Here is a 17,913-nt window from a genome sequence, read left to right on the forward strand (position 1 = left end):
GTTCTCAGCCTAGGGGTCGAATCGTAGCTGTAGCTACTGGCCTACACCACAGCCACAGCAACGCCAGATCCTTAACCCACTGAGCGAGGCCAGGGACTGAACCTGCATCCTCAAGGATACTAGTCAGGTTCGTTAACCACTAAGCCATGACAGCAACTTCTAGATGTTTTTTCAATACCCATCTCCACCAGTGGTTCTCCAAAACGTAGTTCCCAGACCAAGAGCAGCAGTACCAAGGGGCAATGTGCTGGACGTGCAATTTCCCAGGCCAAAGGACTAGCTGCTTCCAGGTAAGGCCCGGCCCTGTGCTGGGACATGAGGCGAAGTCTACAGGCCACTAAGCACAACATGAGCACAACCTCATGTTGTGCAGCAGGACCACCTCCTCCCCTACAGCCCTCTGCCACACATATTTCATAGCACCAAGTCCTGGCTCAAGTACCACTAGAGGCTCTTTCTCATTCTCCAGAGTTAATGTGTCAGCCTCTAAGCCATAAAACCACGGAACCCTTCCATTATCTGTGTAAATATTATGTCTTTTCCCTTAAATTGAGTCCCCAGATACATGAGTTTGCTCATCTACCGGTATATGTCCAGAATACAGTTCCATATAGTTTGCTCAACTATTAAATAGGGCCAAGGGTCTCTTCTAAAGCCAGCCACTCAAAACAAATCAGAGAGACCCATCAACACGAGGGAGGAAAAACATCAATATGGAAAATATCAACGAGGAGAAGATGGTAGTATTTTGATGGTTATTAGTCCTTATTTCATAAACTTTGGCCCATGATTAATACATGATCCTTCAAAAAAAAGTCCTTTCTGAAGTTCCTGTCATGACTCAGTGGTTAACAAATCTGACTAAGAACCATGAGGCTGCAGGTTCGATCCCTGGCCTTGCTCAGTGGGTTAAGGATCCGGCGTTGCCATGAGCCATGGTATGGGTCACAGACTCGACTTGGATCCTGCGTTGCTGTGGCTCTGGCATATGGCAGAAGCTGCAGCTCCAATTAGACCCCTAGCCTGAGAACCTCCATATGTCGTGGGAGCAGCCCTAGAAAAGGCAAAAAGACCAAAAAAAAATTCTTTCCATCTGCCATTTACTAGCCTATGAACCCAAAAGCATAAAATGGAGGTCACAAGATCAAGTATTCCCTATAACACTGTAAATACATCATTTACATTTGGTTTAGCTACTAGGATGGATTCTTCAACTTCATGCATTTCAGGAGTTCTTGTGGCTCAGTGGTAACAAACCCAACTGGCATCCATAAGGACGTGGATTCAATCCCTGGACCTATTCACTGGGTTAAGGATTCAGCATTGTCATGAGCTGTGGTGTAGGCCAGCAGCTGCAGCCCTGCTTTAACACCTAGCATGGGAAATTCCATATGCCATGGTTGTGGCCCAAAAAAGACAAAAACAAAAAAACTTCATGCATTTCAAAAGTGGCCTCCCAAAATGTCTGCAAGGTTTGGTTTCCTCCAAAAGGAAGCCAGCAGAGAAAAATAACTGTCACTTCATAGAAAAACCTCAGAGGAAAAAGCACAAACAGTACCCTTCAGTTTTGAGTGGGAACCCTGTAATCCAAGCTTAAGACTTTGAAATAAATTCTCTCTTGGGAGTTCCCACTGTGGCACAGTGGGTTAAGAACCTGACTACAACACCTCAGGTTCAATATCCAGCCCAGCATAGTGAGTTAAAGGATCCTGTGTTACAAGAAAAACCTGCAAAAAAACAAACAAAAAAAGGATCCTTTGTTGCTGCAACTGTGGTATAGGTCACAGCTGTGCCTTGTATTCAATCTCTAGCCTTGGAATGGCCAAATGCCTTGGGTACAGCCAAAAATTAAAAAAAAAATTTTCTTTCACAATAGCCAAGACATGGAAACAATCTAAATGTCCATCAATAGATGAATGGATTAAGAAGATGTGGTATATATACAGAGTGGAATACTACTCAGCCATAAAAAACCAAAATAATGCCATTTACAGCAATATAAATGGAACTAGATTCTAATACTAAGTGAACTAAGTCAGAAAGAGAAAGACAAATACCATATGATATCACCTATAACTGGAAATTAATATTCAGCACAAATTAACCTTTCCACAGAAAAGAAACTCATGTGGAGTTCCCGTCGTGACTCAGCAGAAGCGAACCTGACTAGCATCCGTGAGGATGCAGGTTCAATCCCTGGCCTCACTTGGTGGGTTAAGGATCTGGCGCTACTGTGAGCTGTGGTATAGGCTGCAAATGCGGCTCAGATCCCAAGTTGCTGTGGTTGTGGCATAAGCTGGCAGCTATAGCTCCAATTAGACCCCTAGCCTGGGAACTTTCATATGCCATGGGTGCGGCTCTAAAAACACCAAGGAAGGAAGGAAGGAAGGAAAGAAAGGAAAGAAAGAAAGAAAACAACCAAACAAAAACAAAAAGAAAAGAAAACTCAAGGACTTAGAAAACAGACTTGTGGTTGCCGAGGAGGAGAGAGTAGGATGGACTGGGAGTCTGGGGTTAACAGATGCCAACTATTGCATTTGGAATGGATAAGCAATGAGATACTGCTATACAGCACTGGGAACTGTAATTACTTGTGATGAAGCATGATGGAGGAAAATGTAAGAAAGATAATGTATATATACATATAACTGTCACTTTGTTGTACAGCAGAAAATCGACAAAACACTGTAAACCAACTATAATGAAAAAATAAAAATTATAAAAATTTAAAAGTAAAAAAAAAATGAATCTCCCCTCCAAAAAAACCCTCATTTTCCTGAGTAGAAATAGACTTTAAGGCTCTAAAAGTTTTTTTTCTCCTCTTAAAATAAGCTTAATTAGGGGCAGCACAGGAGTTCCCGTTATGGCCCAGTGGTTAACGAATCCGACTAGGAACCATGAGGTTTCGGATTCAATCCCTGGCCTTGCTCAGTGGGTTAAGAAACTGGCATTGCCGTGAGCTGTGGTGTAGGTTGCAGACGCAGCTTGGATCCCACCTTGCTGTGGCTCTAGTGTAGGCTGGTGGCTACAGCTCTGATTCGACCCCTAGCCTGGGAACCTCCATATGTCGTGGCAGCGGCCCAAGAAATGGCAAAAAGACAAAAAAAAAAAAAAAAAAAAAAAATTTAGGGGTGGCAGGGAAGAATATAACTAAGATCCACCAAGCATGTCACTTCAGTCCACCGTGTACAATCGAGACCATGTGGATTCAATAAATTATCTTCTATGGTAGGTATGAAGGATTCTGACACTAGAGTTTAGATAGATCAGAACCTAGCCATTTTCACAGTAAACTAATTTATTCCAACAACTTATTTTTTTTAAGGTTTTTGTTTTGCTGCACTCAAGGATTGAAGTCATAAAAAAATCATAGTTTAGAAAGCATTAATGGTGATAGTTGCACAACATGTAAATGCAATCAAAACAAGAGAACGGACACAGGCAAGAAGCGGTAGGGAGGAGGGGAAAGGGGAGGGGAAAGGGGAGGGGAAAGGGGAGGGGAGAGCAGCCTCTGCCCTGCACTTACTGTGAGCTGCAAAGTAAGGCTGCTTGGCCATTTAGTGATTAGCTAGATGGCCACCACCAGTTTTCAGGATGTTTGAGGGTCCAGTTCCACTGCCTTAAGCAATACTGTACCAAATTACACCCAATTACACCCAGTAGCTGTTTCTACACATAACCAAATCGACTTCAAAAAAAGTGCACAACAGGAAACAAGAGAAACAGGGAATTAACCCTGAGTGGCAGGATTGACCCCCAACATACAGGCACTTGGTGAGTCATCAGGGTGTTGGGGTTCATGATGGTGACAAGCTGATGCAAGAGGTCAGGCTGGGAGACGAAGAGCTCTGGGGCCAGCCTCTTCATCACGGCCTCCAGCTGCTCGGCAGCAAACCCTGGTACTCCGTACCATGTCTTCGGCTCACCCCTGAAAGAGAGTGTGAAAGCAGCTTAGTCTCAGAAACACATGGACATCTAACATCAGTAGCTTCTTCAACTCATACACAAAATCAATTAGCAAACACCAATGCAAACAAGATGGCTACCCATTTCCTATTTTTCAGACCCTGCTTTTAAGACAATGTTCAAACAGAAGAACTGTCACCAATGTGATCTAAATATATGTAATGCATTCTCTCTTCAAGCATGAAGTTTAAACAAGAGACTCCCCCCTCATGTCAAGGTCCCGCCTCCCTCCTATTTTCCCTGGTCCTTTAGAAAACGTAGATTTCTAGAACTTCGAAGAACATAAGGTTATCATGTCAGCTACAGGGTACAAGTTTCAATTTCCTACGGCAACTGAGAAGGACAGCAAGTCTCCATCTTCCCTTCCATGTCCACTCTGCAGATGAGGTTAAACCAAACTCTTCTAATGAGCATTTCTAAAGAGCGCTAACTCTTCAAACACTTTAAACTGTCAACCAATTAATCTGTAACATCCTTATGAGAAAGGGCGAATGAAATCTTTACTGCACACCTGGGAGCAACTGCCTAGGGAGGCAGAACTGATGTTCTATTCCCACTTAAGGGCCCACTCCCTCTTCCTCATGGTACAATGGTACATTAAATTCCTTGAGGGGATTTAAGTGAGTTAGAGATCTTCAGATATTTTTGTACTCAGAAAAGCAAGGGAAATGGAGAGGAAGGAAACAAATGTGAAAGAAATGACTTTGGGGGAGTTCCTGTCATGGCACAGTGGAAACGAATCCGACTAGGAACCATGAGGTTGCGGCTTCGATCCCTGGCCTTGCTCAGTGGGTTAAGGATCCGGTGTTGCCGTGAGCTGTAGTAGTATAGGTCGCAGACATGGCTCGGATCTGGCGTTGCTGTGGCTCTGGCGAAGGTCAGTGGCTGGAGCCCCAGTTGGACCCTCAGCCTGGGAATGACATATGCCGCGGGTGCAGCCCTAAAAAGACACAAGACAAAAAACAAAACAAAACAAAAAAAATGAAGTTTAAAAAATTGAAAAAGGTCCAAACATCTATACCCTCTCTGGCCTCTCCAGACACAACACACAGACACACACAGTCAAACACACACACAGACACACACACACCAAAGCCCACTCTACTGGGACCACACTCTAATCTGAACGCAACACACACACACAGACACACACAAACGCACACTGAAGCCCACTCTACTGGGACCACACTCCAATCCTCCCCCAAAGGGCCATCTGGGCTGCCAGTGTCACTGAACCAGAATAGGGTTTTCATAATGAAAATAACACTCAATGCTTTCTAACCATTCTGAGTAAAGACTTCTTTGACAATTAGGGAAAAGCTGCCTATCTTCTCCCCAGAAGCATGTTATACTTGGAAAATCATGTGTAATTTCAGGGTTTCAGGATTTCCTAAGGATTCTTAAGAATCTTTGTCTTAACTTGTCAGGATGCCCATTCCAAGAGCAGTGATAAATCTTTAGGAAGAAAAATAGCTCACTACTCTTCAGACACAGTTCAGACATGTCACAGTTAAGAGCTAAGACACATCTGAGATGAAACGATAAGTTTTCCAGCCCAGCTTGCACACTACTCCTAGGTTATCTGAAACTCTTACCAGTGTAAGTAGTTAATGGAATAGCTCCAGTGGTCTTCAATATGCCAACAGAATGAAGAAAAGCACATTCCCACATACAACCAAGGAAGCTTCATGCCGCATATATCAGCAGTGATATGAGCAAGGACAGACTGCTCCATCACTGGCATGTTGTTCAAATTCCAGCCACTATCAAGATATTCCTAAAAATAAGGAGATACAAATACTATAAAGGAAAAAAAAAAACAGTATAAAGGTTTAGCTCTATCATGCTAACATTTTGGAACTCTGATTGTTTCAAAAAGCTGGCAGAGGGAGTTCCCGTGATGGTGCAGCAGAAATGAATCTGACTAGTAACCACGAGGATGCAGGTCTGATCCCTGGCCTCGCTCAGTAGGTCGGGTATGTGGCATTGCTATGAGCTGTGGTGTAGGTCATAGACGTGGCTGGGATCTGGTGTTGCTGTGGCTGTGGTGTAGGCCGGCAGCTGCAGTTCTGATCTGATCCCTAGACTGGGAGCTTCCATATGCCACGGATGCAGCCCTAAAAAGCAATTAAAAAAAAAAAAAAAGCTGGCAGAAAAATAGTCTCCTTCAAAATAAAAAGAATGAGGAGAGACCACCATGTTTACTCCTTAATGCCCACAGACGACTTTTGCCCAGCTCTGTGCTCTCCACAAAGCCACTCATGTACTGTGTCTACTCTTTGGGGCACAGAGAGCTAGGGGTTTAAAGGAATAGACACAGCATAAGACCATTTACCTAAAGTTCAAAAATAGGCAAACAAGTCAATGGCGTTACAGGTCAGGATAGCTGGTCATCCTGAGAGAGTGGTTGCTGGCTGTTCTGCTACAGGGAAAGGAGTGAGAGAGAGAAGACCAAGGCGGTGGGGTGGGGTGGGGGGCCTTTCAGGGTCCCAGTCAGGTCCCATTTCTTTCCTTTTTTTTTTTTTCTTTTTTTTTTTTTTTTCTTTTCTAGGGCGGCTCCTGCGGCATATGGAAGTTCCCAGGCTAGGGGTCGAATCGGAGCTGTAGCCACTGGCCTACACCACAGCCACAGCAACTCGGGATCCAAGCCGCGTCTGCGACCTATACCACAGCTCACGGCAATGCCGGATCCCTAATCCACTGAGGAAGGCCAGGGATCGAACCCGCAACCTCATGGTTCCCAGTCGGATTCGTCAACCACTGTGCCATGACGGGAACTCTCCCTGGTCCTATTTTGGTCCTATTTCTTGTTCTAAATCTGGTTACATCATTGTTTTCATTTTGTGGAAATTCACCACACTGAACACATGATTATGTACTTTTCTGTGTATTAGATTTTATTTTTTTTCCATTTCTAGGGCCGCTTCTGAGGCATATGGAGGTTCCCAGCTAGGGGTCTAATCAGAGCTGTAGCTGCTGGCCTACACCAGAGCTACAGCAACTCGGGATCCGAGCTGTGTCTGCAACCTACACCACAGCTCACGGCAACACCGGATCCTTAATCCACTGAGAAAGGCCAGGGATTGAACCCGCAACCTCATGGTTCCTAGTCAGATTCATTAACCACTGAGCCATGATGGGAATTCCTATGTGTATTAGATTTTTTTAAAGTTTACCCAACACCCCAAATCTAACTTTCTTCTATTCCTAGGATAGGAATAGAAACTCTCCTGTAAATTTTCTTCCCACTGTTAAAAACAATATACTTATAAACACTGAAATTCAAAGATAAATAAGTCTGGTCCTAATTCCTCAGATTTTATTTTTTTCTTTTTAGGGCTGCACATGAAGCACACCGAAATGCCCAGGCTAGGGGTCTAATCAGAGCTGCAGCTGCTGGCCTACATCACAGCCACAGCAATGGTGGGATCCAAGCCTTGTCTGCAACCTACACCACAGCTCATGGCAACACTGGGTCTTTAACCCACTGAGTAGGGCCAGGGATTGAACCCACATCCTCATGTATACTAGTCAGGTTCATCACTGCTGCGCCAGCACAGAACTCCCTACTTTTCTTGAAATCATTAAAAACCTGGTAATTAAGGATTTGCTGAAAGTAATAATAAATTACTTCAAGCCAACCAAACAGAATTTCAATTAATAACTCAAGTTCCAAGTTACACATCTTTTTTGTAGAAAGGTTGCCCTCTGGATCAATGGTATGCTGAATGATCAGCTTTAGAAGACTCTGTCCCTCCAAGTTTAAATGCCAGGCCTACCTCCTCCTCGGGGGAGAGCTTGACTTTCCCATCTCGGACAGGGAAGCCACTGCCAAATTCCTTGGAGGCAATATCAGCTCCATATTCCACAGTGACATCCTCTTCAATAGTGCTCACCAGTCGCCAAAATTCTTTCTCAACCAGTTCTGTGGGAACCATCTGTAAACAAAACAAGAAGGATGAGAAGAAAATGACTTTTCTCAGACAATTAAAAACTGCCCATGACCAATGTGACTAATAAGATAAGCTAAGTGACAGGAATCAGAGTGTAGCAGCCTGAGGAAAAACTGCGTCCATAATGCCCCAATTCGTCCACAATTAGCTCTCAGCAGTTCAACTGTGAACACTATTTTCTAAAAGGAGTTTTATAACCAAGACAGTAAGAACTGACTGAATTCGTGTTCTTCTATCAACAACCTAGCTACTACGTGAAAGGGAGTCAGGGAAAGCAAGGTGCTGAGATTTAAAAACTAGAGATGTTTTTCTCTTTTGAGAACCTAACACATTACTGTTCAGTAGCAATAGTTAGCTGGTTTTTTTTGTTTTCGAGGTTTTTTTTTTTGGAGTTTTTTGTCTTTTAGGGCCACACCTGCGGCATATGGAGGTTCCTGGGCTAGGGATCAAATCGGAGCTGTAGCTGCCGGCCTACAACAGAGCCACAGCAACGGAGGATCTGAGCCAAGTCTGCAACCTACACCACAGCTCAAGGCAACGCTGAATCCTTAACCCACTGAACAAGGCCAGGGATCGAACCCGCATCCTCATGGATGCTAGTCGGGTTCGTCAACCACTGAGCCATGAGAACTCCCTAGCTGTTTGAACGATGCTTTATCTTTTGGAATGTCCAAGTCCACCCTTTCATGTGACCTGGCTGACAGGAGTGTGGGCAGCCAGGATGAAAAGACAGGGTAGAGTGACTACAGCTGCAGGCCTGAGTGTAGAGATACCAGGCTGAGTGTTTACAATCTGGGGTTAACCTGATTTGAGGCCAGAGGCCTGTACCTCAAACTCCTCATCCTTAAAGTGAATGGAAAAGCCAGAATAGGCACCAGCAAAGTGAACACGTGGGGAAATAACATGTAATACATGAGGGGTCAAATGAAAGGAAAATTCAAAAGGAATATAACTTGAATTTATAAGCCTATTAAATAAGCAAACATTTTAAGTAACTTCACAACTAACGTTAATGATGTTAGGGGAAAACAGGTTCGTTCATACATTGCTGGGGTCCTATAAACAATAGAGCTATTAGACAGAAAAAAACGGATAAATACTTAAGAATTCAACTAAAAAGATGCATACAATGTTTGCTGTAACATTTTGTCAGTGAGAAAAAAATATAGCCTAAGTATACAGAATTATGGTAGGGAACCATTTCATCTTGGTTTACTCACTTGATGGACCATTAAATGCTGATGCTTCTACGTGAATAAAACAGACTCATCCTAAAGTTTACAGTGCTAACTTACGCTAACAATATTTTAACTATGACCCCAATGCACAGCACACTGATTGACACCTATGAGTCATATAATACATTTTGTGATGTTTTAATTTGTTGAGCTGAAAGGATTGCTGGTGGTTTATCCTTTTATTTGATACTCTGTTACTGTTGCTCATTTTTGTCAAACGTCTATCTGTAGAGAAATCACATGAAAAATCAGAATGCACTGGAAAGTATTGTGACGTTTTAACACTTCCAAACAAATTAAAGCTTTCATTGAACATGCTAATGACTACCAGAGATAAGCACCAACTCAAATGTCTTCAGATATACTTTTGCCCAAAAGTTAGCAAAATCCTAAAACAAAGCAGTGCCCCTGCACATACATGGACTGGCATGTTGAAGTAATCAGATTTGAATGCATCTGCCATTTCCCCAAAAGTACGCAGGGTATAGTCCCTGGCTGCCTGTTCAAAGCCAAATGCTTCTTGTGGCTTACTGCACTCCTGTCAAAAAACAAAGAAAAAGGAAAAATATTTATTTTTATATATGTGTACTTACATTTCATATACATGGAGAAAACAGATTACTATTTATTTGTGTCATGGAATTCCATCTGTGTAATTCCATTCGTTTGCATGCATGTACATCAAAATATTTACATTATCTATAGACTATGATGTTATTTATTAAGTTGTTCAGTGTTTAAGAATTTTTGCAGATCATGCAATGTTTTTAAACAACAAAAAAAGTTTTTTTGGTCTTTTTTTTGCTATTTCTTGGGCCACTCCCGCGGCATATGGAGGTTCCCAGGCTAGAGGTCTAATCAGAGCCACAGCTGCTGGCCTACACCAGAGCCACAGCAACACAGGATCCAGAGCCTTGTCTGCAACCTACACCACAGCTCACAGCAACACCGGATTCTTAACCCACTGAACAAGGCCAGGGATCGAACCCGAAACCCCATGGTTCCTAGTCGGATTTGTTAACCACTAAGCCACGACAAGAACTCCCTTAAACAAAATTTTTTAAAGCGTAGCTTTTAACGACATTTTTCTACCTCTGTACAGCTGTGCAGCTTACTTCCGAGACCATCTTCCTATTATAGGTCTGGCCCAGTTTTTGTCATGGGCCTCATTATTATCAACTGCCAAATCTAAAACCCAAACAAGAAGAAAAAATATTCTGCAATACACTTCCTAATGCCACCTCTCTATTAATTCCTACCTGAGCCAAACATTTAGGACACCTCCAGTCTCCCTTAGGAACATCATGGAGAGGTGGGATCAGGCAGAAGGTATGGTAACTGTCATCACACCCATCACACAAGAGAAGCCGGTCCTCATCGCTGCCACTGCCACACAACAGACAGACGTACAGGTCCACCTGCAGCATGAAAATGGGTACAGAACAAAGGGACATGAGGTACTATTTGAGTCTGTAAAATTCTAAGAATGAAATGGATCTGGGGCATAATCTAGTCTTCCCAACCTGCTTCAAATGAAAATGTTTCACCCTCTATTAAGGGACCTTTTTTTGAGGGGGGGGCTGCAGCTGCAGCATTTGATTCCCAGGCCAGAGACTGGATCTGAGCCAGAGATGGAACCTATATCACAGCCACAGCAACTCCAGATCCTTAACCCACTGCACCAGGCCAGGGAAGTGAACCAGCCTCTCCACAGAAACAAGCCCGATCACTGACCTACTGTGCCATAGCAGAAACTCCACCACTTTACATTCCAATTAAAGAGTTACCATTAAAAAGTTCCCCAAATACACAGTGATAAAAATACACATTCATTTTCTGTTATGTGTTGAACTCTTTCCCCAAAATTCGCATGCTAAAGCCTTAACCTCTAGTACACAGAAAGTGACTGTGTTTGGTCTTAAAGTAGTAGTTAAGGTCAAAAGAAATCATTTGGGTGGTCCTAATCCAATATGACTGGTGTCCTTAGAAGAAGAGACCAGGACACAGATACACACAGAGGAAAAAGCATGAAAGCACAAAGGACACAAGGACCACCTTCATCTTCAAGCCCAGGACAGAGGCCTCAGGAAAAAGCCAAGTCTGCAAACACCTGGATCTCACCTTGAACATAGGCTTTTAGCCTCCAGAACTGTGGGGAAATAAATTGCTGGTTTTTGAGCCCTTATCTGTGGTATTTCATTACAGCAGCCTGAGCAGACTAATACCCAGTAAGAGAAAGCTACGAATGCAACTAAACAGGGAATCCCACTTTTCCAGTCTTTTTGCTGTAGCAAATAAAAACTGGGCTCTGCAGTTTTCTAATAGTTCTGTTTTTGTGGAGGGGAAGGGGAAGATGATACTTATGATGGGAACTTTTAATTGGAATAACTTTGAATTCCAAGATCGAAAGCACTGTTGTCAAGCTACTCCCAGAGCTCAGCAGGAACTCGAGAGAGCCTTACTTTTAGTTTCCATCTGAGTAAACAGCTCCCCAGACCTCCTACTCTGCCAGGTCCTCGCCTCCTATCCTCCTACCCCCTGCTTTTTCCTTCCTTGCTGAAAAGTTGGGAAACATCATGTGGAAGTGGGCTTGTCACTTATGAACAGTTCTCCAAAGGATCGAGCTCACCATTATGTGGTAATGAACTCAATATCCTCCAGAAAAATGGCTGTCAACACCCCCAGATATTACTGCTATCTTCATGATGCATTCATGTGTCTCTGTTTGTAAACTGATACCACAAACCCCCCTGAGAGATCTTTCCATTGTCAGACACTGAACCCATAGTCCTAAAAGTAAGGCACCATGTATAAATGAAGTAATAAAAATGTTTAAAGATGTTAACTCACGGCATTGGTGGTTTTTTTAGCTCGACTCTTGGGTTTTTCCTTCTCACTTTCTATAACATACTCTTTCTTCTCAAGGGCTTCTTGCTTGATGCTGCTTTTCAGGTCTTTCTCTGCAGGAGGCCGTCCAGGTTAGTGCTTCTCTGCTATGCTTTCTCCAGATTTCTCCCTCCCTCACCACCTCCCTCCCAAAGCACATCCTGGACACAATTTCCTCTTTCTCCTCATTTGAGCGAGTGCTTAGTAACTCAGCACCTAGAGTCCCTAAGTTCAAGGACTCAGTGCTGAGTAATGGTAAAGTACAAACTCTCACACCATTCAAATTCCAAGATATGAGCACTTCTGGAGATGCTGCTCAAGTTGTATACTTTTAAAGGAGGAGCTGAGAATAAGGTCTTAAAACCAAAGCATAACACATACTGACGAAAGCAACTTCCTCTTGATCTGGACTATGAGAGACTGAGTGTTCGCCAACAGCACTTCTTCCATGATCTGACATTATTAATCTCTTACAAAGTCCTGGTTCCAAAGACTGAGATTCTTGGCTAAAACAATAGCTATATCAATTAATGAGCCATCCTGCAGTAGATACTGTGCAATGCTTTCCATCATCTAATCCTTTCTGTAAAATTATTTAATCCTATGCAACAAATCTGTCTCAAAGACAAGAAAATTGACATTAAAAGTTAGGAAATATCCCAAAGGTCATTCAACTAGAGGGTTGAGCCAAGATTCAGATTCAGTTCTGTATTTTTTAAAAAAATCCATCTACTTTTCACTACATTGTACTGCCTTCCCACTAACTCACCAAGCACTAAGAAAAGCCAATTTTAATAACTTCTTAACTACTCTGTGTTTGCATATATAAAATTTCTCTCAAGAAGAGTGCTAAATCCACCTCTCAGGGACTGACATCAAGCACTAGCCTTTCAAGCATTTACCAATTAAAATTCAGATTTAGAAAGCATGCCTGCCTGCCAAGCCTGAAACAAACCTATCAGATGTTCAAAGTTTCTAACAAATCACTCTTTACAATTAATGCAAATTTCTAAGCAGCAACTAGTGACAGCTGAGAGATTCAATCACATTTCTAACATGTATATATTAATCTGTTTAACCTGTCCTACTGGTCACTTAATGAGTACGAGGATATTAATCGATTAAGATTTTATGTCTCAAGGCCCAACTCAGCAACTAATATGTAAGAGTTGCTCCAATGTTTAATTACCAGAAAAAATGATTATTTCCTTATTTACTCTTCATTCCTTCCTATTTGTAGATGAACTTTCTTACCATTTTCACACTTTGGAGCTGGACACCCCATTCGACGTCTCAGGTTATGAGTTCTGGCTTCTGCTGTTTCTTCTGGTTCTATTTTAATATTCATGGCCTTAAAAAAAATTATCATATGCGTGAATATTTCCTTTAAAAAGAAAAAATGTTTCTAAAATCCAATTGGAATCTCAAGGTGACTATAAGTTTATAAATTATTTTTATTAATAATAGGACATTTGGGGAGTTCCCATTGTGGCTCAGCAGAAACAAATCCGACTAGGAACCATGAGGTTGTGGGTTCGATCCCTGGCCTTGCTCAGTGGGTAAAGGATCAGGCATTGCTCTGGCTATAGTGTGGGCCGGCAGCTGTAACTCCAATTAGACCCCTAGCCTAGGAACCTCCATGTGCTACGGGTGCCGCCCTAAAAAGACAAAAAGACAAAAAAAAAAAAAAAAAAAAATAATAATAATAATAATAATAATAGGACATTTCAAAACATACTTCCCTCTCCCTTTAAAGGAGAAATCCCACCCTTAATGTCATTATTACTTAAGGAATGAATGAGGAATCTTAGAAATTGAAAGAGTATTCTTCACCTAAAAAGGTCAAAAAAACAGGGAAAAGTCAAAGGATCAGGAATGACTTACAGGAAGTATTACTGCCCAAACTGGGAACAGCCTTTATTCCCTCCTGGAAGTTACTCTGTTCTCACCTACACACAACTTAAGCTTTATTCAGTCATCACTAAACCAAATCCTAAAGAAGTATGTAAAGGCCATTAATTTCATTTGCCTGTAAGAATCTGCTGACTTCTTTCAAAGTCTGACAGCATTCAGAGTTCCCGTCGTGGCACAGCGGAAACGAATCCGACTAGGAACCATTAGGTTGTGGGTTTGATGCCTGGCCTTGCTCAGTGGGTTAAGGATCTGGTGTTGCCATGACCTGTGGTGTAGGTCACAGACATGGCTCGGATCCCATGTTGCTGTGGCTATGGTGTGGGCCGGCGGCTGTAGCTCCAATTCAACCCCTAGCCTGTGTCCATATACCCAGGGTGCAGCCCTAAAAAGAAAAAAATAAAACAAAATGAAACAAAAAAAACCAGAACAAAGTTTGACAGCATTCAAGGGAAACTCAGCTTCCATAGCAACCTTCCATTAATTCAGTGAACCATTATTACAAACTACTCTTCATGATAACTGAGTCAAGGGCTCCCTTCTCAGCGACAGTGTGTAGGGCAGTCTCAGTTCCAGTGTTTACTGAAGTGCTTGTACTGACTGATGTGCAGAGCCTGTCTGCTCTGAGACACTTGAGCAAAGGGGTCTGCACACTGTGCCCACGCACTCAGAAGGCCCCTACTAACACAATCCCTCCCAGGGGAACACCACAAAAGTCTCATCAAAACAGAGGCATCCATGGCACGGCATGTCTTACACATTTAAAGATCAAAATGTACTCAAACAGGAGTTCCTGCTATGGCACAACAGGATCAGTGGTGTCTTTCAGCACCAGGACAAAGGTTTGATCCCTGGTCTGGCACAGTGGGTCAAAGGATCTGGTGCTGCCACAGCTCAGATCTGATCCCAGACAGGGAAACTCCATATGCCGTGGGGTGGCCAATGAATAAACCTGAAGCCTGCTTGTGGGCTTCACATAACCAGGTTCTCCATGATGGAAGATAGTATGAGAAAAAGAATGCATATATGTATGTATAACTGGGTCACTTTGCTGTACAGCAGAAGTTGATAGAACACTGTAAATCAAATAAAATAAAAAAACAATTTCTAAATAACCACATTGTGGGAGTTCCTATTGTGGCTCACTGGTTAATGAACCCAACTATGAACCATAAGGTTGTGGGTTCGATCCCTGGCCTTACTCAGTGGGTTAAGGATCCGGCGTTGCCCTGAGCTGTGGTGTAGGTCGCAAACGCGGCTCGGATCCTATGATGCTGTGGGTCTGGTGTGGGCCATCAACTACAGCTCTGATTAGACCCGTAGCCTGGGAACCTCCATATGCCACGGGTGCAACCCCAGAAAAGATCAATCAATCAATCAATAAATAAAGTTAAACACTTAAAAAAAAAAACAAAACAAAACAAAACAAAAAAAACCCCATGTTGTCCTATTCTGAGGCAATCTCAATCCAGAAAAGTGAAGTTGAGGAGCCCCCACCATGGCTCAGTGGTTAATGAATCCGAGTAGGAACCATGAGGTTTTGGGTTCGATCCCTGGCCTTGCTCAGTGGGTTAAGGATCCAGCGTTGCCGTGAGCTGTGGTGTAGGTTGCAGACACGGCTTGGATCCCGTGTTGCTGTGGCTCTGGTGTAGGCCGATGGCTACAGCTCTGATTAGACCACTATCCTGGGAACCTCCACATGCCACAGAAGTGGCCCTAGAAATGGCAAAAAGACAAAAATAAAAAAGTGAAGTTGCAAGATTTTTTCATATGTCCAACTCAACTAAGTGAGAAACAATTCTCTTATTTAATCTATTTCCTCAGAGACCAAAATGGTTTTTCATCCTCACCAATAATTATTAAATAGCCAGAGACTGATTTAGAAATGCAACGAAAGCCATGAGGCTTCCCAGCTCTAAACTGTTTCTAATATATTAATCACCAAGTTCTCATACTCACATGCCCATTAAAGACAGACAGGAGGTGTTCCCGTCGCAGCTCAACAGTTAACAAACTGACTAGTATCCATGGGGACAGGGGTGTGACCCCTGGCCTTGCTCAGTGGGTTAAGGATCCGTTGTTGCCGTGAGGTGTGGTGTAGGTCACAGACATGACTCAGGTCCCACGTTGCTGTGGCTGTGGTGTAGGCCAGCAGCTATAGCTCCAACTGGACCCCTAGCCTGGGAACCTCCATTTGCCACAGGTGCAGCCCTAAAAAAGACAAAAGACAAAAGACAAACAAAAAACACACAGGCAGGAACCCAAAACCTTCACACCTTTGTGTGGGAAAAATGCTCTTTTCCCTTTCCATGAGAAATCCCTTGAGTTGAAAATTCTTAAGGCAATTTGTCTTTCACTCCTCCTGAACCTCCCTAATGCTTCATTTCCATTTTACCTGGGTTTTAAATCCCCTGCCCGCTTCCTGCCTAGTTATTTCTGTCCTAGCATAAATGTTTGCCATAGATTCACACTCCTTTAGAGGAAGTCTGAGAAAAATAACTTTCACAACCCCCTAACATCTCTGCTAAAAAAAGTTTTCAGCAAAAATCTCTAACCTCTGGAGTTCCCATTGTGCCTCAACAGATACGAATTTGACTAGCCTCCATGAGGACACAGGTTCGATCCCTGGCCTTGCTCAGTGGGTTAAGGATCCAGCGTTGCCGTGAGCTGTGGTGTAGGTCCCAGATGCCGTTTGGATCTGACATTGCTGTGGCTGTGGTGCAGGCTGGCAGCTACAGCTCTGATTCGACCCCTAGCCTGGGTGTAGCCCTAAAAAGACAGACCAAAAAAAAAAAAAAAAAAAAAAAAAAAAAAATCTCCAATGTCATACCCCCTAGCCTTAACCCCCAATACATACTGACCAACTTCACAAGGGTTAACAGGCCAACCAAATACCATCATAATGAACTCATCTAAAGGCCCTGACCATTAGCAATTTGGCAGCTGACTGTCCGGGCAGCATAAACTTAAGAATTCTTCAGCTCCTCGCCCCTTCGATGTACAATCAAAGCTAGAAGTGAAAAAGCTAGAATACACATGGCATCCCTCTGGGAGGTTAATAAAGTTCAATTTACAAGGAGCACACGCCTGAGAAATCCAGTGTCAGACAGGCATTAGCACCGTGGCTAGAGAGCTGTCTGATCAACCTGAGGAGGTGCTCACCTCTGCCCTCATGCGTTTTGCTCGCCGGGCTGGGGGACATGTTTCCGAGGGCTGCACAGACTGCCTCTGGGGAATATCATGGGGTTTGTACTCCTTGTCCTTTGTGTCTGTGTTCAGGTTTGGCTTCTGTAGACACTGGAAAAAAAACAATTATACTGATGAATCTCCCCCCTTTTTAATCTTAAGAGAATTTCACTGAATTTTTGCAGGGTATATTTTACAATTATTTATAGAAATAAACAACAGGTGTGCAATTTTTACTTTTTTTAAAATTGGTTGGGAATGCCAATTTTTACATCTAAATTGACACGACAACTCTGCAGTTACCAATCATACATACAACATTACAAGTGTTAATGGTTTGAACTTCAACAGCTGAATGGTGTTGCTTCAATTCATTGTATTTTTAAAAAAATGTATTATGGCTGCACCCACAGTATACAGAAGTTCACTTCAACCCAAGGTGCTGCAGCTGGATTTTTAAACCCCTGCATCATGGCAGAAACTCCCAATTCATTTGTTGATGTCAACAGGTTACAACAAGCCATATCAGGCTCAACGTGGCCCCCATAAGGCAGCTGAAATTTTTATTGCTTGCAACTGTCAACTGAAGGCCCAAATTGTTAAAGGCCCCTTATATGTTCACAAAATGTTTCCATAATCAGAATATTTCATTTAAAAATGTTTACAGGAGTTTCCATTATGGCGCAGTAGTTAAGGAATGCGACTAGGAACCATGAGGTTGCGGGTTCGATCCCTGGCCTTGCTCAGTGGGTTAAGGATCCGGCACTGCCGTG

At 42.9% G+C, this 17,913-nt stretch overlaps 1 protein-coding gene across 1 annotated transcript in view; it reads right to left on the reverse strand.

Annotated features, from left to right (window-relative positions):
• KDM5B (lysine demethylase 5B) overlaps positions 1–17,913 on the reverse strand; it is a 92,423-nt gene that overhangs the window by 32,080 nt on the left and 42,430 nt on the right. Inside the window, exons 5-12 of the mRNA XM_021064567.1 lie at positions 17,117–17,251; positions 13,298–13,394; positions 12,008–12,117; positions 10,417–10,575; positions 9,576–9,695; positions 7,746–7,904; positions 5,562–5,743; positions 3,766–3,928 (exon numbers count right to left, since the gene is read on the reverse strand). Of these exons, the coding sequence (XP_020920226.1) occupies positions 3,766–3,928; positions 5,562–5,743; positions 7,746–7,904; positions 9,576–9,695; positions 10,417–10,575; positions 12,008–12,117; positions 13,298–13,394; positions 17,117–17,251 (1,125 nt within the window). The remainder of the gene's footprint in view (positions 1–3,765; positions 3,929–5,561; positions 5,744–7,745; positions 7,905–9,575; positions 9,696–10,416; positions 10,576–12,007; positions 12,118–13,297; positions 13,395–17,116; positions 17,252–17,913) is intronic.

Source organism: Sus scrofa, chromosome 10 (genome assembly GCF_000003025.6).
Source record: "Sus scrofa isolate TJ Tabasco breed Duroc chromosome 10, Sscrofa11.1, whole genome shotgun sequence".
NCBI lineage: Eukaryota > Metazoa > Chordata > Mammalia > Artiodactyla > Suidae > Sus > Sus scrofa.